The 26,472-nt window shown below is 49.0% G+C and overlaps 1 protein-coding gene across 2 annotated transcripts; it reads left to right on the top strand.

The window, feature by feature from the left end:
* LOC114250245 (aldo-keto reductase AKR2E4) lies at positions 1-24,801 on the top strand. Of its 2 annotated transcripts, none has more exons than XM_028184041.2 (7): positions 1-196; positions 19,240-19,332; positions 21,648-21,830; positions 22,298-22,414; positions 22,612-22,779; positions 22,866-23,066; positions 24,307-24,801. In XM_028184041.2, exons 1-7 carry the CDS (start codon positions 149-151, stop codon positions 24,526-24,528), a joined length of 1,032 nt encoding a protein of 343 aa, XP_028039842.2. In that variant the 5' UTR covers positions 1-148; the 3' UTR covers positions 24,529-24,801. The 2 variants fall into 2 exon arrangements, with proteins under 2 accessions (XP_028039842.2, XP_028039843.2); XM_028184042.2 differs by lacking the exon at positions 1-196 and adding an exon at positions 17,150-17,268.
* The last annotated feature ends 1,671 nt before the right edge of the window (positions 24,802-26,472 follow it).

A 26,472-nucleotide genomic window follows, 5' to 3' on the forward strand; every position in this document is an offset into this window, starting at 1 on the left:
ATAATACAACCAAACCTGTTACAATTAGGGTTGTTATATTTGAGTGCACAGTACTACAGAGACGTTGCCGCTCGCTAACGAATTAAAATAATTTTATCCTCAACTTTGAAAGCTGATTTCGAAGTTTTGTTATATTAGTGCTTCAGACATGGCGGTGTGCGCGCGACTCCTCGTACTGTGCCTGTGGGGGCTTGGGGTGAGTACATTATTATTGATTCTTTACTAGCCTAGAGATATCTGATGCTGGGCAACTACGCCGTTAAAAATGCTCCTTAATTATTGTTTATTTTGTTTTTATTGTTACGTATATTCGTACGATGAACAGGTTTGTTGGTTCTTTGTTAATTGTATACAAGCGGCTCGCTCCGGCTCCGCTCGGGTCTTTAACAAAAATTTCAACGATATTTGACGATGTTTCATTTTTTAAAATAAAAGAACACTTATTGCGGCATAACTATAAATGTTAGACATATGCTGTCGCGACACTTTTTGTAAATTATAATGTATTCTACAAAGTCGTAGTACATTATCTTATTCTATCATCAATAGTTTTCGCAGGGCACGTAATATTTTAGGTAATTTTTTTACACCTTGGGTTACATTATTGGAGTTTAAGTAAGGATCCGTAATTTTTTTCAAAAAAGATTATAGCCTATGTCACCTGGGAATAGTGTAGCTTCCAAACAGTGAAAGCATTTTTCAAATCGGTTCAGTAGTTTCGGAGCCTATTCAATACAAACAAACAAACAAATCTTTCCTCTTTATAATATTATTATATTATATTATTAGTATAGAAGTATAGATATTTAAAAGTATAGAAGCGTAGGTATTAGTATCAGGTTCCCACGGTACGTCCTAGTTAGGGGACAGGCGACAGTGCGGTTCGTCTCCGGTTATATGTTTATTATTTTACAAGATCATTACTTCCATCGAGACTTTCAACTGAGTGAATGTCGGTTTTTGTGTTGTGGTGTTTATTTTTTATTAATTTTTAATCCTACCTAATCTGAAAGCCTTGAGAGGCTATATCAGCGTATCCCTAACGTATAGGTGAGCACTTGGGGCTCAAACCAGAAGGCATTGCTAACACTGGCCCTAGCAAGAGTAGTGCTTCGCAGTATCTACCGCGATCGGAAACGCGACCCACTGAGAAGATCCGGCGAGAAACTCAGTGGGTTGAGTGTTTATAGAATTCGATGAACTCCCAGCCCATCCGTAAAAACCAACTCCTCCTACCTTAACATATTTCATTGAAGTCTCAATGGCTTGGAGCGGGGCTAGTACTACTCTTCAACCCGGACGCATCATCGATTTGAAGAATCAAGCAGCATGTTGACAGTGGTGTTTTTTTATTCAGTGACACTCTTCTTTTTCCTGAAGTTAATTATAACAAAAGTGTCTTCTTTGCAATTTTTAAATGTGTCTAATTAAATTTTTAACACACATTTATTACTTTGGCATTGTTATATTATGTAACGGAAACTTCGAAAATCATTGTCAATGATTTTAAGACTTCGGATTAAATTGAACATTTGCTCACGCGTCAAGGACCGATCGCGATACAACGGTAGGCATAGGTCTAGCTCACTATCAGGTGGGCCCTATGCTCGTCTGTCTACAAGGCCAATAAAAAAATTACCATAAATATCGCTCTAATATCCTGACCAGTTTTAATAAAAGACTCGTTAATTTGTCAAATAAATTAAACAAGTATTTTTAAGGTTGTAAGTACTTTTATATTAAACAATGTGTTGTTTGGATCTGCAATTGGGTATTACATCAGCGATGTATAATGTATATACACTGATGGTAGACTCTTAACTAATAAGCAGCTGTTTGTTGTTTATGTTGTGTCGTCGATGGTGGCGGATGACGTGTGCCGTTGCATAAAATGCTTGGCTCGGATGACTCGATTCTAAAAAACGACCTTTTTTTTTTCTACCTAAGCTGATAGCCTTGAGAGGCTATTTCAGCGTAACCGTGGCTAGTAGGTGAGCTCACGGGGCTCAAACCTGACGACGTTGCTAACACGAACCCTAGCAAGAGCCGTGCTTCGCAGAATCTACCACCGGATCGGAAACGCGACCCACTGAGAAGATCCGGCGAGAAACTCAGTGGGCTGTGTCTGAGAGTTAATTTACTCGTCGAGCCCTTCGTCGCAAGCGACGGGTTCGACGAGAACGGTGACCGGTGCTTGAAGTACCTAGAAGCACCGTTAGTGGATCGGGAGGATCCGAGATGACGTGTTTTGGGCGACGTCGACTGCTTTCCATTCTGTCCGCAGGATCAGGAATGTAGTTACCGGCGGCCACGATGAGAGGGTTCTCGTGTCGTGCCGCTTTATCGAAGTGGAAAAACGACCCGTGTGACCACCCGGTGATATTTTATATGCAGTCATTACCAATGTGATTAAGCAAGAACGCGTTTTATTAACTGTGATCACTGAGCGAACAGTGATAACACTAAAATAATGAATAGTCAGTAAATTCAATACTTTTTTTTAAATAACATCACGAATACGATTTTGTTTTATCTTTATTCTTGGTTTTACTAACCAGTAGTGACCTGAGCGCTATCGTTGCTTACCCTGAGGTTAACTTTAACGGTTTGGTGAACTCATCCTTGTAATCTTAAAGGCCAATGCCGGTATTAACATGAACCTTCGAAATTTATAGTTTCCTTTTTTTTTTTTTTTTTTTTTTTTTCTCGGGCCGGGGGCCGAACCTCCTACGAGGTCCCCGCGCCTAGGGGGCGCGCGGGGTATGTGAGACTCAACGATCTGCAGGTGTTGAGAGCAGATCGCGGGCCCAAGGATTTTAGGGCCCACCCACTAAACGACTCCCCTGCACTCTTACACCCGACGTCCGATCTCCGTCCGGGGTCAGAACCCGTTCAGAGTAGGGGGGTTCCCGCGGTCAACACTACAACCAGACACGCGGCGCCACCCCGAGGACGCCCGACCGACGGGTCGTCGAGGCGATAGTCGACGACCAACGACGTCGGTCTCCGCGGTACGGCGGCCCTACCAGGCCGCCCGGGCGGTGCCGCTGGTGTTCCGGGATACCCCGCTGGGCCAGAACCAGCCTGCCGGGTCGGAACGCGATACACCGCCGACCGGGTTGCTCTTCAACAGTATGTTCGGCGACGACAGCGACGACGAAAATGCGGACCGCATCGCAGTCCGCAGCCGCCGACGCGCCGTCCCGTCCTCCTGGTGCCAGCGCGCTAGAGTGACGGTAGCGTGCGGCGCAGCCTCAACCCCCTTAGGTCGCCCCGTGACCATCACCGGGAGGAGACTGCCTCCTCATAGGGGCTGGAGCTGGACAAACGCCCTCCTCCGAACCCCGGCTCGACGGCGGCGGCACGGCGCCGAGAGGGAAGAAGAGCTCTCCCTCTCCCGTTCCGCCGCCTCCTTCTGCGAGATGGTGGACTCGCAGAAGTCGAGCATCGCCTGCCAGGACTCGTCGCTGCCGAGCATCGTAGCCACGACGGTCGGAAGCGACAAGTCCGGTCCTATTTTTGCAACGAGGACGCGGCGCTGCTCCGCGAAAGCGGTGCAGTACCCGAGCGTGTGCTCCACCGTGTCCTCGTTGCAGCCACTGCAGTGGTGGCACTTCGGCGTCGGCTCCCTCCGGGCGACGAGGTGCAGGTAGCGACCGAAACAGCCGTGTCCCGTGAGCACCTGCGTCGCTCGGAAGGTGAGACGTCCTCGGTCGCGATTCACCCAGTCCGAGAGGACCGGGCGGATCGCCTCGACGGTCCGTCGCCCGTAGGCGGGGTCCGCCAGGCGGCGAGACCACGCCTCGAGCACGGCACGCCGAGATTGAAGCTTCCGCGCTCGAACTTCCGCCGCGCCGGGACGCGGCTCCCCCCTGGAGCGGAGATCGCATCGCCACGCGTAATCCGCAGCGAGCGCCTCCGCTTCCAGGTCCCAGGGAGGCGTCCCAGCTAGCACGCACGCCGCCTCAAACGAGACGGTGCGGTATCCACGAACCGCCCTGACCGCAATCGCGCGCTGCGGACGTCGCAACGCCGCAACGTTGTCGCGGGTCAGGGCGTGGCACCACACGGGAGCCCCGTACAGTGCCATCGACCGCACCACCCCCGTGTAGAGGCGGCGCACCACCACGTCAGGCCCCCCGACGTTCGGCAACAGCCGACTCAGCGAGCCGGCAGCCGCCATCAGTCGGGGACCTAATCTTTCAAAGTGAGCGCGGAAGCTCCAACGACCGTCCAGTACGAGACCGAGGTACCGCAACCCGGTTGCCTCGATCTCGACGCGAACGCCTCCGATCACGAGGTGGGCCCCCTGAGGCGGCGCTCTCCGGGCCCCGTGAAACAACAGGGCCTGGGATTTATCGAGCGCCACCTCCAAACCCAACCTTCGGATCCTGCCGATGACGAAGGCCACCCCCGCGCAGGAAAGACGGGCAGACTCTCGCAAGTCCCTCCCCCGGGCCACGACCAAAGTGTCGTCCGCGTAACAAACTACGCTCAGACCCGGAAGAGGAGCACTAAGGGCGCTACGCAGGACCCAGTCGTAGCCGATGTTCCACAAGAGAGGGCCAAGGACCGACCCCTGTGGAACACCGCGCTGGACGGGGAAGCGGAGCACCGCCCCACCGTGCCCGGTGCACACGACCGACCTGTCCTCGAGGTAGGACCCGATCAGCCGACGGAGGTACGCAGGGACGCCGTGATACTCCAGCGCCCCTGCGATCACCGACCAGGGCAAGGTGTTGAACGCGTTGGCGATGTCAAGGGACACCGCCAGTGCAACCCCGCCCCGGCCGACAGCCTCATCAGAGAGGGCACGCACGCGCATCACCGCGTCGATGGTCGAGCGGCCCTCCCTGAATCCGAACTGCTCCGCTGACAGATCGGGACCCACCCCCGCCAGATGCTGGACGATGCGGGCGGCCACCACCCGCTCGAGCAATTTTCCAGCCTCGTCCAGCAGCACGATGGGACGATATCCCGCAGGTGAGTCCGCGGGGCGTCCCTCCTTCCTTAGCAGAACAAGTCTGCCCGTCTTCCACTGCTTCGGAAACCGTCCCGACTCGAGGCAGGCTTCATAGAGCCGCACGAGTCGGTCCCCAAGGGCACCGAAGGCCAAATCCCAGACCCGGCCGTGAACACCGTCAGGGCCGGGGGCCGCGTCCTTCCTCCGCATCCTCGACACGGCCGCACGAATCTCCTCCTCCGAGATGCTCGGAGGGACCACCTCAGCAGGGGCATCACCGCTCACGCTACTGCGTGGTGGCGCGCCCATGGAAGGGGGCTCGAAGCTCCTCTCCATCCGCGGGAACAGCCCGGAGACAATCTCCCGCAGCTGCTGAGGCTGGAGACGTTCCGTCACCGGGAGCGCCCACGGCCGCAATTTCTTGCGGACCGTTTGGTACGGGCGCCCCCAAGGATCTTGGTCAAGCGTCTCCAGGAGCGTCTTCATGCTCTGAGACTTGGCCTCGCCGATGGCCCGCCGCAGTGCCTCCTGCTTCTGACGGCAGTCGGCATGCAGGCGGGTCGCCACCTCCGCGAAGTCCGCATCGCGAAGGCGGCGACGGCGGTGGCGGGCGCTTCGGCGGCGCGCCCGCACGCACTCCTCTCGGAGGAGCGCGATCTCGGGCGTCCACCAATACGCACCGCCACGCGGAGCGCGACCGCTGACCCGGGGCATCGCAGCATCGCAGACGCGACGCATCGTACCCCGGAACCATTCGGCCTCCAACTCCACGTCCACTAGACGCGCGGGCATCGGCGCCCACGCGGCCACTGTGGCCGCCTCCACCGCAAGCACCTTGTTCAGGCGCTTCAGTGCCCATCGCGGGAATGATCGGGGCGCACTACGCGGGAGCTCCTCCTCACCACGGGCGTCTTCGTCCGGCGCGTTCAACAAGGTGGAAACGGAGAGCTCAAATCGGACGAACCGATGGTCCGAGAGCGTCTCCGCCCCCTCGAGAACACGCCAGCCACGGACACGGCGTGCGGCAGACGGAGACGCGAACGACACGTCCACGTGTGATTCCCCGTTCCACCGCACGCAGGTCGCGACCGAACCTCTGTTCAGAAGACAGAGGCCGGTCGCGAAAGCCCACTCCGACAGGAACTCGCCGCGCGAGTCCGTGCGGGGAGAACCCCACGCCGTACATTTAGCGTTGAGGTCTCCCGCCAGTATCACCGGGCGAGACTCGAAGCGATGAACCAACGCCTCGAGCCCGCCCAGGAACCGCTCGAACTCAGCGAGACTCCTGTTCGGAGAGAAGTACACCCCGATCACGACGGTTTCGTTGACCCTAACGACGACGTACCCGGATCCCCTGGCCACCATTCCAAGGGGGGGTAACGCCGCAGATTGTCTCATCACGATCGCCACGGAGCCATCAACATCTCCAGCCCAGGAATCCTCCCGGTCGGGTGGTACGAAGTATGGCTCCGCAACGATCGCGATGTCGATGAACCACTCCGCCATGGTGTGGACGAGGAGATCCTGCGCCCTGGCGGAGTGGTTCACGTTCGCTTGAAGGAAGCGATGAACGTGATCCATTATTGAGGTGTCACGTCCATCGCTCCCTCGTCTTCTGTCCCGCCTTGCGGCCTGACGGCCGCGGCGGGAACTGACCGGCCGGCTGTATCACAGGCAGCCGGCCCTTCCTCTATATTTTTCTTCTTTTTTCCGCCACGCCTCCTCTTTGTGGAGGAGGGTGCGGAAAGACAGGACGGGCCCCCGGCCCGATGATCGGCCCGCCGCTTCGCCGCGTCGCATAGCACGCAGTGAGGTGCGGCGGCTGTGCAGGAGCCCGCCTTGTGACCGGGCTGGCCGCAGCGGAAACAAAGACCGCTGCGGTCCACAGCCGACGGGCACCTGGCGAGGCCGTGCCCGGTGCCGAAACACCGGAGGCATCGCCAGGGGCGGGCCTTCTGTAGCTGCACGTGGGCTATCACCCAGCCTACGCGTAGCCTCCCTGGTGAGTCGGCGGGCCGACCTCGTGGAGGCGTAGCCAGAAGTGTGGCTGCCTGCATAGGGCAACGCGCCCACACAGTGAAGGCTCCAGAGTAAGAGCTTCGCAACTCTCCTACCTTCACCTGCGTAAGGGCGCAATTGCCCTGCGATGCAATGGCGGCGGCCACTTCCTCCTTAGTGGCGCATTCATCCAGGCCCGTCACTTTGATTTCCGCCATCTTGACGGGCCTGTCTATACGCACCAGTTCTGGGTCCGGCAGGATTTCGCGGAGCCGGGCTGCTACCCTGTCCGCGACCGTGCTGGTGTTGGCACCAGGACACTCCAGCAACCGGGCCCCATTGGCGGTGTGCCGGACTCGGAGGCCACCCTCCACGCCCATGGCATCCACGTCGACGCTAACGCGCGCCCGGGCCATCACCTCCCCATAGGTGAGGCCCTTTTCCTTGGCAGCCGGCAGCAGCTCCAATACGACAGCCGCCGACCGCGGGGCGCGCGGTTTTCTTGCCTTGCGCCCTCCCTTTCTCTTTCCCTCAGTCACTGCTCGACCCATTACCTGGGGAGCGTTGACCGTCGGGACGGGACGGGGGCTAGGAACGTCTAGCGCCCTCCTTCGACCGCGTTTCACTACCGTCGTCCAGACTGCTTCCATGTTGGACGGGGCTGGAGGTAGTGGACGGGGCTGTGGGCGTTGCGCCGGCTGGGCGGCATTCACACACCCCTTTGTGTTCTTGCGGCTTCTGCCAGGCCCCGCCTTCGCAGGCTGGAGCGGGGCAGAAGCATCAGCCTGAGGCCTCACGGGCTGGACCGCCATTCGCCGTCCAACGAGCTTGTTTGACGCGGCCACTTTGGTGGACGCGCGTGCCGAAGGTGCCGCACCCACCCTGGTACCTGCAGCCCTTGTGCGTGACAGTGCAGCTAAGGCGTCACACGGTGACAGCGCAGGCGCCTGGCGCTCGTGCGCCAGCGGAGGCCTTGCGCGTTCAACCTTGGAGGCGCGGGCCTCGAGGATTGCTATTCGTTTTTTCAGTTCCTCTAATTCCTTGTCCTTCTCATTTTCCGCTCTTTCATTTGATGGGGACGGGGGCGACGGAGAGGCTAATTTACCCTGCTGTCCCAAGAAACCGTCAAGGGATGCACGCATTTCGGCCATCTCTTCCCGCACCCGCACGCCCTCCGCTCGAAGCTCTGAGTTTTCTGCCAACAGTCGCTCCAGTTGCGACCGCAGACAGGTTACTTCCTCCGTGCTAGTGCGTCGTAGAAACTCGTCCAATAGCTTCTCCACGGCGGCAGCCACGCACTTCAGGGCCCGCACGTACGTGCCCTTCAGGGAGCCTGATTTGGCCGCCACCATGGAAACAATTTCCAGCGAAATTTCAACCGCCTTCCGCGGGTCCATTGTGTCCACTTCTGTGAGGGAGCGGGTTAGTCGCTCGACCTCACCTTCTCTCACCAGACCAGCTTCTTTACGGCGGAAGGCTCCGGTCCGCACCGAGGTGGTGACAGCCGGTTCTCCGTAGGTCACCGTAAGATCTTGTCGACCGCGTTCTTTGGCAGATGATCCTGTAGCATCCGCCAGCCCATCCTCGACTGCCAAAAATTTGGCAGGCGCGAGCTCAATCTCCGAGGAGTCGGAGAGAGCGGGAGTCACTGGTCGTTTGACCGTCTTCCGCTTCCTCCGAGTCCTCGGATCAGCCTTGTTCCGGCTCACAAATCGTCCGGTACTATCCCGGGCAAACAGTGGCGACTCTCGACCGCTCGAAGCGCAGCCCCTTGCAGAGCTTCGCGCCGAGCGCAGTGAGAGCGCACTGTCGCAGCGTTCGGGGTGCACGAATAGGACTCTCTCCCTTTCGCGGCTCGTGCTACCGCCCTCTTCTTCGTGGCAGTTGTTGCCCCCCCCAGAATACGAGGGGCAGCGTGCCTCCGATTGCTCAGAGGCACGGAGGGATTCTCCTCCCGCCAAGCGGGAGGTACCCTCCTGGGGTACTATCTCTTGACAACTGTCCATTTCATATTTTTCCTTTATTATTTAACCAGGGGTGAGGTCCCCTGGGATCGGGTGATGCCCTTGGGACTGGACTCCCTCCAGCCATTCATCCCCTCACCGGGCATCAGAGCTTGGGATTGGGGTATTTTTTATAGAGGTTTGCGTCCTCGCGGCCCCGTGCCTTGCGGCAGCGGCCACCGTCCCCCACATAGTGGGGATTACGGGTTGCCGGCAGTCTACCGAGTGCACAGGGCAACTCAGTAGACAACCGCCCGACGCTCGATACGAGCAACCACGGAGCCACGCCGGTGAACCGGTACCCCTCATATCTGAGGGGCGCTCCCCTGTAGCCGAAGCCGGGGACATGGCAACCAGCGGCCAGCAGTCGCAGAAATGCAACTCCGGCTCACTCCTCGACAACGGGGCACAGGGTGCCACCGCTCACGGCACGCCGGCGAACCAGTGCCATCGGAAAATGCGCTCTCCAGAAGGAGCACTCTTCACTTGGTGAAGAGTGTGGAGGGCGCAGGCCTTCCGCTCCTCCTAGTGCTGATTTGGTCCGCGTCATCCGATCTCTTTCGTTGCAAAGCCTAACTAAACTATCCTAATCCTAAACCTAAACCTAAACCTAAACCTTAACCTAATCCTAAACCTAGGACCTTAACCTACATCTAAACCTAATCCTAAGCCTAGGACCTAAACCTAAGAATCCTTGCAACGAAAAAGATCGGACGATACCTCTGGGAATGTCGCCCAGAGGATCCCGTTATCCGCCACCTACGGACGCGCCCGGTAGGAGTCCAGCATCTCCTCCGCAGACGGGACCCACAGCACGCAGATTGGGTGCTGTGGGTCCCGTCTGCGACCGGGAAATTTATAGTTTCCTAACTTAACCGCGGATAGTCTTGAGGGAATTTTTCGGCTTCACCGCACGGTTAGGCGATCTGGTCCACTGAGAAACTCCAATGGTTTTACCCGTAGGTTAAGTAGCATTTTACGGCGAAAACAATGCCCGGTGCTTGGAGAGTCTAACAGCACAGAGAGTGGATCAGGAGGATCCGCCATGACGTGCTTAGGTTTATGGCGGCTGTGTATTTCCCGGTCGTCTGGGTCGGACGAGGAGTATGTAGTTGGCGGCGATCGCGATAAGTAGGTTATCGGGTGGCACCGCTTTTTCGAAGAATAAAAATTGAATGTTATCTACGTCGGCGCGCGGGGCTCTAGCTAATGTCTTGAACTACCTATCCGCTAGGGGATAGATTATTCTGGCTTATTACTTTAGCGAGATCTGTTTTCATAGTTTAATTTCCGGACTTTGGACATACCTAGTCAGGTCATAAATTCTGTCACATGTTTAATGTAAAATAATTGAAACAAGTTTATTCATTATATAACCATTCATATACCAAAATGAACTTAATAAAACATAGATTCTTATGACACTAAAGTTTATTCAAAATAACCTCCGTGATTTTGAATACAGGCCTTCAATCTGCGCGGCCAGTCGTCTATCGCAGCACGAACGAGGTCCATGTCAATATCGGCGGCTGCCTTAATCAAGGATGTCTTGAGTGACTCCAAATTGGGATGAGGCTTTGAGCACGCCTTTTCCTCCAAGTGTTGCCATATCTTGTAATCTAACGGATTCATATCTGGACTGGAGGAGGGCCAGTCTTCGTGCCGGATGAAGTCGATTTCACGCGCCGCCAGCCAGTCTTGTGTGCTCTTCGCTCTATGAGCTGGCGCCGAATCTTGTTGGAATACCCAGTGCCTGTTATTGAACATGGTATGAGAAACAGGTTCCACGAGGTTCGTCAGGACTGTATTTTGATACACAACTGCATTCGTTTTTACACCTTTCTCACAAAAATGTACCTCTGTTAAGCCCCAATAAGAAACTCCCAACCATACCATGAGCGAGGATGGAAAATGACCTCGTTGGACAGGCGGAACGCGGTTGCTCGCTTCTTCACTACTGTGTACGTACACCTTATCATTTTGTTTGTTGTAGCTCTCTTCTACGGTAAAAATTTTTTCATCCGAAAAAATTATTTCCCGATATTTTTTTCCCGCGTACCGCTTCAACAAAGCGCGGCATCTCTTTAGTCTCAGGTCCATTAGACGAGCATTCAAACGATGTCCTGTTTTTCTTCGATATGCCCGAAGCCCTAAGTCTTCATTTAACACCCTTTTCACCGTGGTTCTGCTTAACCCCATCTGAAGGGCCAACAGTTTCTGCTTACGTTTGGGATTTCTTTGAATTCGCGCCTTCACATCTGTTATCACTACTGGAGTCCTAACAGACCGAGGGAGACCACTTCTTGACCTGTCATCTACACTAGAGTCTTCATTGTATCGTTTGATGGTACGATAAACGAATCTTTTGGTTATATTAAAATTTTTCAGTATGTTAACAATTTGAATTGGCGCGTAACCGCAACGATGCAACGCAATAACTGCAACACGGTCTTCTTTAAGCGTCCACTCCATATTTAAAAATGAGTAAAATTCTAAAAGTATACATTTTTATTTTCATGAACAATTCGAAATTCGAATTCAATAAACTTGTGGCCAGCATTCTGAAAGAAAAGTTTTTACTGTTGACAATACTTATGACCTGACTAGTTACATACTGTGGGTATAAATGTTTACTTTTACATTATAGACTAGACGAAAATTATTCTTCATCGCATCGATGGTAGCCGGGTGAGTCGCTACACCGGATAGTATCCAACCCTTCTTGCCGCACTGATTTACCTAAAATACTCTTAAAGACACTTATTTCATTGAAATCAGCTAAAAAAGCTCTGAGATGTTAACGTTAGTTTTTGGTTTGAGATTGAGGTGTTCTGGATTCACTTTTGATGATTTTAGGCTCCCCCAGCACCGGTCACCGATCATTGGCCAGTAGATTCAGCGAAGCACTGCCCTAACAAGGGCTTTTGTGAGTAAATTATTCAGGCTGTGCCCATAAGCTCACCTACCCGTCCGAACGTGGTTGGAACAGCCCCTTAGGCTACCGGCGATTAGAAAAAACCCATAACTAAATTCCACTGAAATAAAAAAAAACCTGTTATAAGTATAAACTTTAGGGTATACCTACACGCCTTATGGCTAAGTTCACATGACCGCGCGGTAGCGCGCGGAACCGCTCACCGCGCGGTACAAGATCAATTTAAGCGGTATTTATTGTACACATAACAGCGCGCTGCCGCGCGGTAACGCGCGGTGCGCTGCGACCCGCGCGCAGGTTCTTGTACCACGCGTGGCGCGCGCGGTACAAGTTCTGCAAAACTGTATCTACCTGTTCAGCTGATCCGCGCGGTTTGAGACGAACAGACGTATAGATCAAAGAAAAATGAGTACCTAGCGAAGACGATATCGTGTCTATCGATTTTAAATAGTTTTCAACACAATCATATAAAAATGAAAAGATGCAACTGACATCTTAAACTAGGTAGTAAAAGAATTTTATTCGTGTAGTCTCAGGTCGGGATATAAAGTTACAAAAAGGCTTGAAGAAAGTCTTTCGATTAAAATAGGATGCACCCAGTATCGCCTTTGTCTTCTTCTTCGACGTCTCAGATTTATGTATAAAATTAATAACCAAATTGCTTCCTCCACGTCCATTCTCAATCAATGTTGATGCCAGACTCTCGCGCGTACATTCTGTCATGTGAACGTTACCACCGCGCGATCATATGAACTTATATTAGCCTTAGTTGAACCGCTCGTTAATTACCTAAAATTACACGTGGGATTGAATGAACATATTTTTTTTTTTTTTTGGTCAGGAGGAAATCGCCGGACTCCCACCCTCCACTGGGGATGGGGAGTGGGGCATGTCGGAGTCGAACCGACTAAAACCTCCTGTCGCTCAACAACCAACGTCCAAACCTCGCATGAGACAGAACTCATGAAGAGGCAAAGGGAGGAAAGTGAAGCGTTTAGTGCGGAGCACATCTCTCTCATCACCCTTTTTTTTTTTTTTTTTTTTTCGGGTAGAGGGCCGAACCTCCTACGAGGTCCCCGCGCAAAAGGGGCGCGCGGGGTATGTGAGACTCAACGATCTGCATGGTGTTGTGAGCAGACCGCGGGCCCAAGGATTTTAGGACCCACCCACTAAACGACTCCCCTGCACTCTTACACCCGACGTCCGATCCCCTCCGAGGTCAGAACCCGGATGAGGTAGGGGGGCTACCGCGGTCAACACTACAACCAGACGGCGCGGCTCACCCCAAGGACGCCCAGCCGACGGAGCCTTCGAGGCGAATCGAAGGCCCTGAAACGTCGGCCGTCTCGGTACGGCAGCCCGTCGGGCCGCCCAGACGGTGCCGCTGGTGTCCCGGAATACCCCGCTGGACCAGAACCAGCCTGCCGGGTCGGGACGCGATACACCGTCGACCGGTCGCTCTATTCACTCCACGGCAGCGCGCTAGAGTGCTGGTAGCGCGCCGCGCGGCCTCACCCCCTCAGGTCGCCCCTTGACCTTCACCGGGGGGAGGCCGCCACCTACAGGGGCCGGGACGTACGGGCGTATTCCCGCCTCCGGCCCCCGGCTCGACGGCGACGGATCGGTGCGGAAAGGGAAGAGCTCTCCCTCTCTCGCTCCGCCGCCTCCTTCTGCGAGATGGTGGACTCGCAGAAGTCGAGCATCGCCTTCCAGGACGCGTCGCTGCCGAGCATCGTAGCCACGACGCGCGGCAGCGAGAGGTCCTCTCCTATGACCGCGACGAGGGCGGCGCGTTGCTCATCGAATCCAGAGCAACGCGCCAATGTATGTTCCGCTGTGTCTTCCTCGTCGCGGTCCGCGCAGTGGTGGCACTGCGCCGTCGGTTCCCTTCCGGCTATCTTGAAGAGGTACCGGCCAAAACACCCATGGCCGGTCAACATCTGCGTCAGCCGGAAGGTGAGGCATCCGCGGTCGCGGCCCACCCAGTCCGCGAGAACCGGGCGGACCGCCTCGACGGTACGGATGCCGGCCGACGGGTCCGCCAAGCGGCGAGACCACGCCTCCAGTCTCTCATCACCCTCCCCCTCGGGACGCCAGGCCAGCGATCGTCGGCGCCACGACCACCAGCCCTCTCGGTCGGCAGGCTGTCCGAAGCCCGCCTAGATGGCGCCGGTTTGAATGGGTTATCCTACGAAATACCCCGCTGGGTCAGAACCAGCGTGGGTCGAGGATAGCCGGCCTTCCATCACCCGGATGCTCTTGCGTAAAACGCGTGCAGAGCAGCTTGCACGTCGTCTTCTTAGGCCCCCTTCCCCGGTCTGGGACCGACATATGAGGGGGACCCGAAACACTTAGAGGGCCAGGGCTTGGGCGAGATCCGCCTCCCTGGCCCCCGCTCGACGGCGGCGGGCTTGTGCGTCTCTCACGCGCCCCGCCGCCTCCTTCTGCGAGATGGTGCACTCGCAGAAGTCGAGCATCGCCTTCCACGACTCGTCGTCGCCGAGCATCGATGCCACAACACTCGGCAACGACAAGTCGTTTCCTATTTTTGCGACGAGGACACGGCGCTACCCCTCCCATGCGGGGCAGGCAACGAGCGTGTGCTCCGCCGTGTCCAAGTCGCAACCACAATGGTAACACCCTGCCGTCGGCTCGGCTCCGATCCGGTGCAGGAACTCACCGAAGCAACCATGCCCAGTGAGCACCTGCGTGAGCCGGAAAGTGAGGCGTCCTCTGTCACGATTCACCCAATCCACAAGAATCGGGCGAATCGCCTCGACGGTCCTACGACCAGCCGAAGAATCGGCCAGACGCCTGGACCATGACTCCAGCACGGACCGCCGAGATTGGGCCCTCCGCGCTCTGACCACACTGGGGCTGGGACGCGCCACGCCCCGGGCATGAAGGTTAGCCCGCCACTGATAGTCAGCGGCGAGCGCCTCCGCCTCCAGGACCCAAGGCGGCGTCCCAGCCAGTACACACGCCGCCTCAAAAGAGATGGTGCGATAACCACGGATGACCCTGACCGCGATGGTGCGTTGCGGCCGTTGCAGCAACTTCGCTACCCCCACGGCCAGGGACTGGCCCCACACGGGTGCCCCGTATAAGGCCATTGACCGCACCACCCCCGTATAGAGACGGCGCGTCACCTGGTCAGGCCCCCCGATGTTGGGAAGAAGCCGGCTTAACGCGCCGGCCACCCCCAACAAACGAGGGACCAGGTGCTGAAAGTGAGCACGGAAGGTCCAACGACTGTCCAGAATGAGGCCGAGGTACTTTAACTGCACCCCGACCCCGATCCGGACGCCTCCAACCACGATATGGGCATCGACAGGTGGCACTCTCCGGGGCCTGTGGAACCACATGGCCTCGGATTTACTGAGCGCCACGTCGAGGCCCAATCTCCTGATTTTGTCGACGACATGCGCTACCCCAGCGGTGGCAAGACGAGCAGACTCAGCAAAGCTCCCTCCCCGGGCCACGCCCAGCGTGTCGTCTGCGTAACATATTACGCTTAGGCCCGGGAGGAGGGCACCCCTCAGCACCCAGTCATACCCGATATTCCACAAAAGAGGGCCGAGTACCGACCCCTGTGGAACACCGCGCACGACCGGGAACCGATGCACGACCCCACCGTGTCCGGTACACGTGACCGATCTGTCCTCCAAGTAGGAGCCGACCAGCCGGCGAAGGTAGAGGGGCACTCCGTGTCTTTCCAGCGCCCCCCCTATCACGGACCAGGGCAGGGTGTTAAACGCATTGGCGATGTCGAGCGACACCGCCAAGGCCACCCCACCCCCGCAGACGGCCTCCTCCGAGAGGGCCCGCACGCGAAGGATCGCGTCCACCGTTGAGAATGAACATATTAGGAAATTCACTAACGCCTGTGCTAATGTGCAAATTTTTTCAAAAGAATAGAATTATTACATACCTATTGCACACCAATCTTACAAAACCGAAACTTAAGTTTATTTTATAAATTAGTGCCCTTGTACTCTGTATCCTTATTGTCGTGTTTTTTCTAACAGCTGTGTGTACAAAATATATTTAAAAAAAAATGATTTTAAAAAAATAATGAAATAAGTTGCAATAATTTCATACATTTGAAACTAATCGAGATATAAGAAAACAATTCAGAGGAGTAGAGGGTACTCATAAAACAATTTTACAGACCCGTATTCAGTGGCCGTATTAGGAGGCATTATTTGTGTTTTTTCTAGAATTAATTTTGTAACATGCCATCACGTGGTTCTAGAATTAATTGCCCTTGGTGTATCGGGAGAGCTGTCATATTTTTATTCCAAGGCGGCATCAACGGCGACCAGCATCTTGACAGCGTCCGAATCGCAGCTATGCCGACGTTCATGAGGACTGAGCCAACATGGGGCTTTCGCTTCAAGCTTCTATGTGAAACCGATTTTCTCATTTGCTTTGCAATTACGTGTACCTTAACAGTATTAGATAGGCTGGCGGTACCAACCCGCGCGAGCTCCCATCACTCCCGGCCGCTGGCTTAACAAATATAGTTAGAGTATCTCTGAATAACTACACTGAGACCTTAGAACTTATATCTCAAGGAGGGTGGCGCATTTACGTCATAAATGTCTATGGGCTACAGTAACCACTTAACACCAGGTGGGCTCTAAGCTCGTCCGCCCATCTAAGCAATAAAAAAAAATCCTCAGTTTATTGCTATTAATGCAATAAACCGAGGGCAGGGTTTTTTTTTTTTTTTTTTATTGCTTAGATAGGTGGACGAGCTCACAGCCCACCTGGTGTTAAGTAGTTACTGGAGCCCATAGACATCTACAACGTAAATGCGCCACCCACCTTGAGATATAAGTTCTAAGGTCTCAGTATAGTTACAACGGCTACCCCACCCTTCGAACCGAAACGCATTACTGCTTCACGGCGGAAATAGGCGGGGTGGTGGTACCTACCCGCGCGGACTCCCAAGAGGTCCTACCACCAGTAAGACCGACCGGGTTCAATTGAGTGGAATCAGTATCCTAGTAAAATATATTTAGTACTGTGAATTTAAGTATACACTGGTTCTTGTCTGTGCACGGTGCATAGCACAGAAGATGCCACCTTGGAGTCGCTGGATGTGGAATATTTCAAAAAGGACAAATAGCAAATTCAATTCTCGTTGGCAATGAAAACGAATGTCCGAATGACCGTGCGGGTTATCTACCTGGCTTCAATACAATTCTGTCCATAGATAGTATACTTAATACAACTCTGTCGTTCTTTCCTTATTCATCGCATTGTGTATCTGGCGTCAGTCACAATTCGCTCGGGCATCGCGACAAGAGAAATCTACTATTTGCAGCTTAGTTTAATAGTTTCTGGTTGAAAATCTAACAAAAGTAAGTTAAAATAATCATACTTTTAAATGCTTTTAATGTTAGAAGTCTAATAATATGTTTCAAATCAAATCAAATCAAAAAAGTTTTATTCAACATAAATGAAAGTACATACTTGTTGAACGTCAAAAGAACGACCGCCAATTCACAAGAATTAGCCTCTGTCCTGAGAAGAATTGGCAAGAAACTCAGCGGGCATGTTTTTTTTTTTTGAAATATTAGATAAAAAAAAAAAAATTATTTTTTTTTGTTTTTATTGTATTTTATATTTTTGTTGTAGTTTATTATAAAGTCAGCCATTTTCGTAATTCTATGTTTTTAGACTATAATAAAAATATAATTATACTGGTGGTGGTATGAGCCGACGCACGGGTACTTTTAGCTACAAGAGTCCTGTCCATTTTTGTCGTGAAGCAGCATGCGTTTCGGTTTCCAAGAATTTCATATATTATGTTTAAACTATAATAATAATTATTATTATTATTTATTTATTTCTCTCTTAAAGGTATAGTACAAATGCAAATGGAAATTAACCTTATAATTTATTTTGTAAGCATTTGAAAGAGCTGAAGTCTGTACTAGGTTCAAAGACCTGTATTACTGATCCCCAGGCTCCTTCCTTCTTAGGATAGATTAGGTTAGGTTAAGTCGTGAACCGATGCTGCGGACTAGTGTTGAGAGATCATTAGGTGTTATCATTTAAGGTCATTACAAACTACCCTAGGGTCAAACTACCCTAATTAAACTGCTTTCCCGGTTTAATCTCGTGTTTATTACTGTCACTGTACGCGTAATTTATTGTCAATTCCCGTGATCACGGACGACTGTATAGAAATCGAAACATCGGAAATAACATAGGTAGTTTACTAAAATAAAATAAAAAGTCGAAATTAAAATGTAAAAGTAGTTTTGATTATGTCCACGTCGCGCGAAGGCCGGAGATAATATTAAACTACCTTCCCGCGTTGACTTTTTTTTCCTACCTATGCTGATAGCCTTGAGAGGCTTTTTGAGCGTAACCTTAATTAGTAGGTGAGCTCACGGGGCTCAAAACCTGACGACATTGCTAACACAAACCATAACAAGAGCCGTGCTTCGCAGAATCTACCACTGGATCGGAAACGCGACCCACTGAGAAGATTCGGCGAGAAACTCAGTGGGCTGTCTATGGGTTAATTCGCTCGTCGAGCTCTTCGTCGCAAGCGACGGGTTCGACGAGAACGATGACCAGTGCTTGAGGTACCTAGAAGCACCGTTAGTGGATCGGGAGGATCCGAAATGACGTGCTTTGGGCGACGTCGACTGCTTTCATCATTCCCGATTCTGTCCGTAGGATCGGGAATGATTCCGCGTCGACGTTGAAGTACCTTAATTATTATTACAAATTAGACGCGCACAACTTTTTTATGTTTGAAGTTCGACCTCTAGACGACCTTATGGTCGTTTAGAGGTCTTAAATCTTAAGATATTTTGTACTGCATTTATCACTTTTATCTTTCTTGCAGAACCAACTCCATATCTCGAAAAATATCTACTCTATTATATCCGCTGGCGACTTTTATATATTTTTATTGAGTATTTGTTAGTTGAGTATATTCGTTCATTATTTTTCGTCACGCTTTACTGTTTTTTTATTTATTTCTTAGATATTAATTTCAATTTATTTAGCCTATCTTAAAGTTGACTTGTTTCATTGGGTATACAGATAATATATATAATGTTTAATGGCGTCAATCTATTGTACCGAACACCCTAGATTTGTAGGAAGATTGTTATATTTTTGTCATTCAAATTTTTTTATGAAATGATAAAGTAAAAGAATCTAACTAGAAGTAGCTTATATATTAGGCTTCATATGATCGTGACAGCTATAGCCTATGGGCTCCGATAACTGCTCAACACCAGACAGCACCAGATGCCGCCAGTTTTTTTGTCCATCTAAACCAATATTAAAGAAACATTTTCGTTTCTCAGCTGGCGTCAACGATGGAAGTGCTCTCGTTAAAAATGAACAACGGCAGAGACATGCCCGCCATCGGCCTGGGCACGTACCTTGGGTTTGATCAGGTAACTATATCATGTATATCAACACACCTATTATACCAAATATATCGTTCTATTTTTCGTCGTTCAAGGACATGAGTAATCAGCAATAAGTAAGGGGTTAATAAACCTTAAGATGAAGATTCCGATAACCACCACAAGGAGCGATAAACAAGAACAAAATATGTACAAAACGTAAACACGTTGAAGCTACTTTAAAAAAAAAACAAACATTTTATTTATATTGGTGCGATAACACCGCATTTCTTAGAACCCAGAAGAGCGCTTATAAGCTCATTAGTTCATTCCTAAACGATTTGGGACTTAATTTAATTTATTGTTAATTTTCAAGCAATCATATGCTCCAAATACCTATCAAATTAAGCTACCAGTTATGTGTTACACATGTCCATAAGGAAAATACTTAGTCTGGCCATAAATACTGTTACAATTAAATATAAACAAAATATTACATTTGAATTTGGAATCTGTCATTTTTATATGATTGCTCATTGAGTTTTCTCATTTTGGCGCCAATACATTGTATAATATTTTGCGATATTAAAATGGAGTGGGGTGATAAAGAGAACCGAATCGCTGTGATTGCATTACACAAAGTAGCTATGGAGCCAAATGCAATTTTTAAAACTCTCCATACGCTTGGTATTAGTAAAATGTTTGTGTACCGGGCTATCAATAGGTGCAATGAGACCTCCTCTGTTTGTGACAGAAAAAGATCTGGCCGTCCACGTAGTGTTCGTACGAAAAAGGTGGTCAAAGCAGTAAGGGAAAGAATTCGAAGAAATCCTGCCCGAAAGCAAAAGATTTTATCTCGGGAGATAGTACCTAGAACCATGTCGCGTATTTTAAAAGATAACTTAGGACTTGCAGCCTATAAGAGACGTACTGGTCATTTCTTAACTGATAATTTAAAAGAGAATAGGGTGGTAAAATCGAAACAACTACTGAAGCGGTACGCAAAGGGAGGTCATAGAAAATTTTTGTTTATAGATGAGAATTTTTTTACAATTGAGCAACATTTTAACAAACAAAATGACCGTATTTATGCTCAAAGCTCTAAGGAAGCTTCCCAATTAGTCGACAGAGTGCAACGTGGGCACTATCTGACTTCAGTGATGGTCTGGTGGGGTATTAGCTATGAAGGAGTGACTGAGCCATACTTTTGCGCAAAAGGTATCAAAACATCGGCACAAGTGTATCAAGATACCATTCTTGAGAAGGTAGTGAAGCCCCTTAACAACACCATGTTCAATAATCAAGAATGGTCCTTCCACCAAGACTCGGCGCCAGGTCATAAAGCTCGGTCACGCAATGTTGGTTGGAAACGAACGTTTTGGACTCATCAGAGCTGAAGACTGGCCGTCGTCTAGTCCCGATCTTAATCCGCTTATGATTTATGGTCAGTTTTAGAGAGTACGGCTTGCTCTAAACTCCATGATAATTTGGAGTCCCTAAAACAATCGGTACGATTGGCAGTGAAAAATTTTCCCATGAAAAGAGTGCGTGCTTCTATTGATAACTGGCCTCAACGTTTAAAGGACTGTATTGCAGCCAATGGAGACCACTTCGAATAAGCTTTTTATACTTGAAATTGTTTTATATTTACGTATTAAACTAACACACTGTAAAAGTAATAGATGTTATTTGCAATAGATTTTTTTTTATTTTTAATTGTAACAGTATTTATGGCCAGACTAAGTATACACACACTCGTAACGCATGTACAACGTCTAAATTACTACCGAAATAAAAACGGATGTGGATGGTACTTTCATGGACCAACAGTATAGTTTATTTCTATTCTAAATAACTCACATGCAGCGAGATGCATTTCTGTCGAAAATAGACGATGCAGCGGGTGAGGGCTTACCGGAATGTACTACGCGTGTGGCTCTATGGGTCCCCCTCATCAAATGTCATGCTGAGAATTTCGGTTTGTTATTTTAAGACTTTTGCGTCCGGGTGTCGGCTTAGAATAGCACCACCCCATCTTCACCCGAGGGCGTCGTATAAAGCGTATTGTACCGGCCAACTTTGAACGCTAATTGGCTTTTTTCTGGTGGTAGAGGGGCATATTGTTAAACCGCGGTACGTTCCGCCATTTTGACTATTTTGAATTCAAACCGGAACTCATAGATGCAGATAACAGGTGTAGGCAATATCAAACCACTAATCAAATCGACCCTCCAGAGGCTTTATCGTGATAAAACCTCTAGTTTGCTTTTTGATATATCGACTGAATGTATTTGGAGGCTGGGTTGTTGTCATCGATGGAACTAAGCTTGGAAGCTCCCGGTCAACAATGTGGGTTATTTCAGAACGGTGTAGTGACGTCCAAGAACAAGCAGCTCCGTGATGTTGTCATGCGCGCCATAGATGTCGGATACCGTCATTTCGACACCGCCTCCGTTTACGAAACTGAACAAGAAATTGGAGAAGCCGTGAATATGAAGGTAGAGGAAGGAGTCGTCAAAAGAGAAGATATCTTTATCACTACTAAGGTATTTGATTTCAAATTGAAATGTTTTTTTTTTATTTGCCTAATTATACAGAAAGGCAAGGAAGGTACTTTTCACTGGTGGTAGGTCCTCTTGTGAGTCCGCACGGGTAGGTACCACCACCCTGCCTATTTCTGCCGTGAAGCAGTAATGCGTTTCGGTTTGAAGGGTGGGGCAGCCGTTGTAACTATACTGAGACCTTACAACTTATATCTCAAGGTGGGCGACGCATTTACGTTGTAGATGTCTATGGGCTCCAGTAACCACTTAACACCAGGTGGGCTGTGAGCTCGTCCACCCATCTAAGCAATAATAAAAAAAAGGTATAACCAAACACAAGTGACAGTATTGACTCGACATTTTCTAAAGATGCTCTCCATGTAAGGAACTAAGGACATTGGTTCGTCGGATCTTTAAAGGCCTAGATTATAAGTTTGCTGTTTCTAAATCGTGTTGCTCAATTGTTTCAGCTGTGGAATACCCAGCACCGGAGAACTGAAGTAGCCCAAGCTATAAACGATTCACTGAAGAAACTAGGTCTGGATTATATAGATCTTTATTTGATGCACTGGCCCATTGGATTAAATGTAAGATCCTTCGTCATTAAATTTATAAAACTTACACTCATTTAAGTCACTTTACGCCTTAATACCATCAATTTAGGTGTTTTTAATGACTACCCGGTATTATAAACTATTTGAATATCCTACCTGGTTTGAACAAAATGAAGATACCAAAAGCTTAATGTTTTAATTGTATAAAAAAATATTTTGTTATTTAATAGGCCGATTATAGTCATTCGGACGTGGACTTCATGGAGACCTGGCGAGGATTGGAAGATGCTCAGCGAATGGGTATAGTTAAAGGCATCGGACTGTCTAACTTCAACAAGCAGCAGTTGGAGAGGGTGCTGAAGGAAGGCACTATCAAACCTGATGCTATTCAAATAGAGGTAGAGATGTGTTTGGATGCTGCCAGACTCTTGCCAGATTGCAAGTTGCTTTTGTTACTATCAAGTACATTTGTTTTTACTTATAGGTTCACCTCCAAAACGTTCAGAAAGAATTGGTGGAATTTTGTCAGTCTGAAGGTGTTGTAGTCATGGGCTATTCTCCTTTCGGTTCCTTGGTAGCCAGACATGGTTCGTCAGTCCAAGGGCCCAAGATGGACGATCCAGTGCTCAGCTCCATCGCCCAGAAATACGGGAAGACCACTCCTCAAATTGTCTTGAGATGGCAGGTTAGTATTTGAAGAGAATTTTTACTGTTATTCATTGGCTGCGATGGAGAGACAATTTTAGGGCCAATCCAGCTAGAGTGCCGACGTTTGCCATAAGACGTCGTTCAAGTAATTGAAAGCTCAAATGCATTGGTAAGTGTATTCAAATCGGATTTAAGTGGGGAAAACTGAGTTTCCTTTGGTGTTACTGCGCAGGATTCCGCACTATCAAGGTCTGATAAAATTCTTCAAAACAGTACACGGACTGGTAATGCTCTATTTCCTTAAAGCAGTATGTAGCGTATGTGCGATGATCCACGAGCTCATTAAAATAAAGCTTTTACTATGGAGCACGAGGGTCGCAGTTTATCTATCGCTATTTCATAATGAAAATTAAGTCCCAAGCCAAACAAAATTACCAGACCCCAAGTCAGCATCAGTTCTTTGTGAGCAATGAAGCGGAAACGTCAGTTGCTTTACAAATAAAACTTAAGACTGTAGTTAGATCAATAATCAAATGCCGACGTACAACGCACAACACCTCAATCTCCCGTGACCACTACATGTATATAGTTATTGGCAATTGTAATATACTCCGAGCGCGGTGTCGGCTTAAAGTACTATGGACCATTCCCGTAGTTATCGGAAGGTGACTCAGGGATTAATCTACTAAACGTCTTGCGTTCCAAGGCCGAGATAGACCTCTTGTCTAAAGATAGGCGTGGTAGTGTGGTATTCAACAACCTACGCGATAAAAAGATGATAATAGTAAGAGCGAGATCAGGTCGTAAAAGGTGTGGTAAGTCAATTATTGATTAGATAGCGAGCAAGGCTTCAAATTACTCACTCGGCGCCGTGTGACGTCATTCGGGACACGGAGACGTCAGTAATTGCACCTCCCGATAGGTACCACGGTGAAGGAATAACATCGTGTAATAAAAAACCAACCCGCAAAATTATAATTTGCGTAATTACTAGTGGTAGGACCTCTCATGAGTCCGCGCGGGTAGGTACCACCACCCTGCCTATTTCTGCCGTGAAGCAGTAATGCGTTTCGGTTTGAAGGGTGGAGCAGCCGTTGTAACTATAGTGGGACCTTAGAACTTATATCTCAATGTGGGTGGTACATTTACGTTGTAGATGTCTATGGGCTCCAGTAACCACTTAACATCAGGTAGGCTGTGAGCTCGTCCACCCATCTAAGCAATAAAAAAAAGGTAAAGTACTTATGTCGATTTAATAGAAACCTTATAATTTTCAGATTGAGCGCAAAGTCGTGCCAATCCCCAAAACCATCAACCCCAAACGCCTGGAGGAGAACATTAACATCTTCGACTTCACTCTTACACCAGACGAGGTCGAGAAGATTAACGGGTTCGATACACATACCAGATACACCCTGCCGTCGTTTTGGCAGAACCACCCGTATTACCCGTTCGACAAGGTTGATAATCCTATCGCTGACCCTTTCATTAAGGTATAGGATGGATTCCACTGTCATCATCACGGCGTTACTGTCTTTTAATGTCGTCTCGCGAGTTGCAGATCATTTAAAACACTTTTTAGTTACATCTTGTGTTTGTTTTATTCATTTTCGAAATTTTAAGAGTATCTAATTGTACTAATTGTACTGATTAAGCAAACAAAATGAACACATGGTTAATAAATCGTGTTTTAATCAATTTTGAAAAATTTTATTTTTATATTTTTTATATTCTTATATATCGTGTGTGAGTACAATAAAAACAAAAGCAAATGAAGTTGTTTAATTACTGTATCTATTTATCTCCTTGAACATCCAACATGAACTACGTAGTTGAAGTAGTACGTAGTAGTAGGTACTAGTAAGTCGTCCCAATCCTAAAAAAGGACAATGCTAACCCGAGACCAACTGCCACTACGCAAAACAAAACTCAATTGTTCTTATTTATTTGGTAAATAATCGTTTCATATCGAAATTAATCAGATAATAAAACACGTAAATTGATAAAAAGCCAATTACAAAATTATATTAATAACAAACAACAAATAATCAGTGTCGAGCGTGGTACGAATGACTAGTGGCTTTGTGTGGTAGGACCTCTTGTGAGTCCGTGCGGGTAGGTACCACCACCCAGCGTATTTCTGCCGTGAAGCAGTAATGCGTTTCGGTTTGAAGGGTGGGGCAGACGTTGTACTGTAAAACTGGAACTTAGAACTTATGTCTCAAGATGGGTAGCGGAATTTATGCTGTGGATGTCTATGGGCTCCGGTAACCACTTAAAACCAGATGGGCTGTGAGCTCAGCAACCTATCTAATCGATTAAAAGAAACCTTTCTTATCGTGAATATAATAATACAAAACACAAAGTAACATGACTATGTAATTACCTAAGTGTTTACAATAATGATATCTTTAGTTGTCTACATACAAAAAAGTAAAACCTCCTCGAACCTCGAACGACGGTGTTGAAAATAATTAAAATAAAACGATAATAACTACTTTATTATACTATAATTTTTGTCACAATTGCTTTGTTATCTGACAACAAAACATTTTATACCATTAATTTGAGAACATAGAGTTACTATTTTATTAACTCCATGTTTGAGAAACATTTGCATATCCGACAACAGGATGGCTATATGGAAAATGATCTAGTTAAAGTGAAGAATAAATATTGTATGTGAAAATTTGCATTCGTCTTATAGCAAATCTTTGGAACGTGTTTTAATGTTACCAGCTTATGAAAAATTGGAAAATGACACCAAGACAAATTTCAAATTAACTTTGGACAATTTTTAGGCGCTTGTTTTGCCTACAACTTTTTGCTAATAGCCTTGAGCGACTATTTTGACTTTAATTTAGATCATTTTGACATTTGCTCTAGCAAAAGCAGTGCTTCGCTGGATCTACCACTGGATCGGAATCGCGACCCGCTGATAAGATTTGGTTTGAATCTGAGTTGATTCTGTCTGTAGATTACGTCGCATATTGAAATCTTCGAGGAGTTCAACGAGAACAGTGGCCGATTCTAGAAAAAGCCTAAAAACACCGAGAGTGTATCGGTAAAACCTCTTATTAATATTTGAAGTGAAACTTCTTTAGGCACGTTGAGAGTAAAATTTAACTCGTGACAGAGTCGTTACGGTTAGAGAGAAAATATACAGATTAGGGGAGTGAGAGTGAGAATAGACAGAGCCTCTCGCGAACCACTCGACCGTGGAGAAAAGAAGAAAGCGAGTTAGGTCATTTCTCTTATACACATTCTGTTTACGGGCGTCGGCCACTAGACGGCTTATTTTCAATCAAACTAAGAATATAAAAGAACCACTGACCATAATTGAGATTTCTAGTAAGTAGGACGAACCAAGCACTCAAAATTGCTTCAATCAAATTTTGGACCAGACAAGCTTATGGGTGTGTTTGTTTGAAGGACATCAATAG

This window comes from Bombyx mandarina, chromosome 02 (assembly GCF_030267445.1).
Source record: "Bombyx mandarina strain Sakado chromosome 02, ASM3026744v2".
Lineage (NCBI taxonomy): Eukaryota > Metazoa > Arthropoda > Insecta > Lepidoptera > Bombycidae > Bombyx > Bombyx mandarina.

Bases quoted from the DNA above. Each gene is read 5' to 3' on its own strand.
- LOC114250245 (XM_028184041.2), top strand. From the start codon at position 149: ATGGCGGTGTGCGCGCGACTCCTCGTACTGTGCCTGTGGGGGCTTGGG. The intron at 19,333-21,647 runs GTAACTATATCA...GGGTTATTTCAG, and splicing joins CGTACCTTGGGTTTGATCAG to AACGGTGTAGTGACGTCCAA. The intron at 22,415-22,611 runs GTAAGATCCTTC...GTTATTTAATAG, and splicing joins ACTGGCCCATTGGATTAAAT to GCCGATTATAGTCATTCGGA.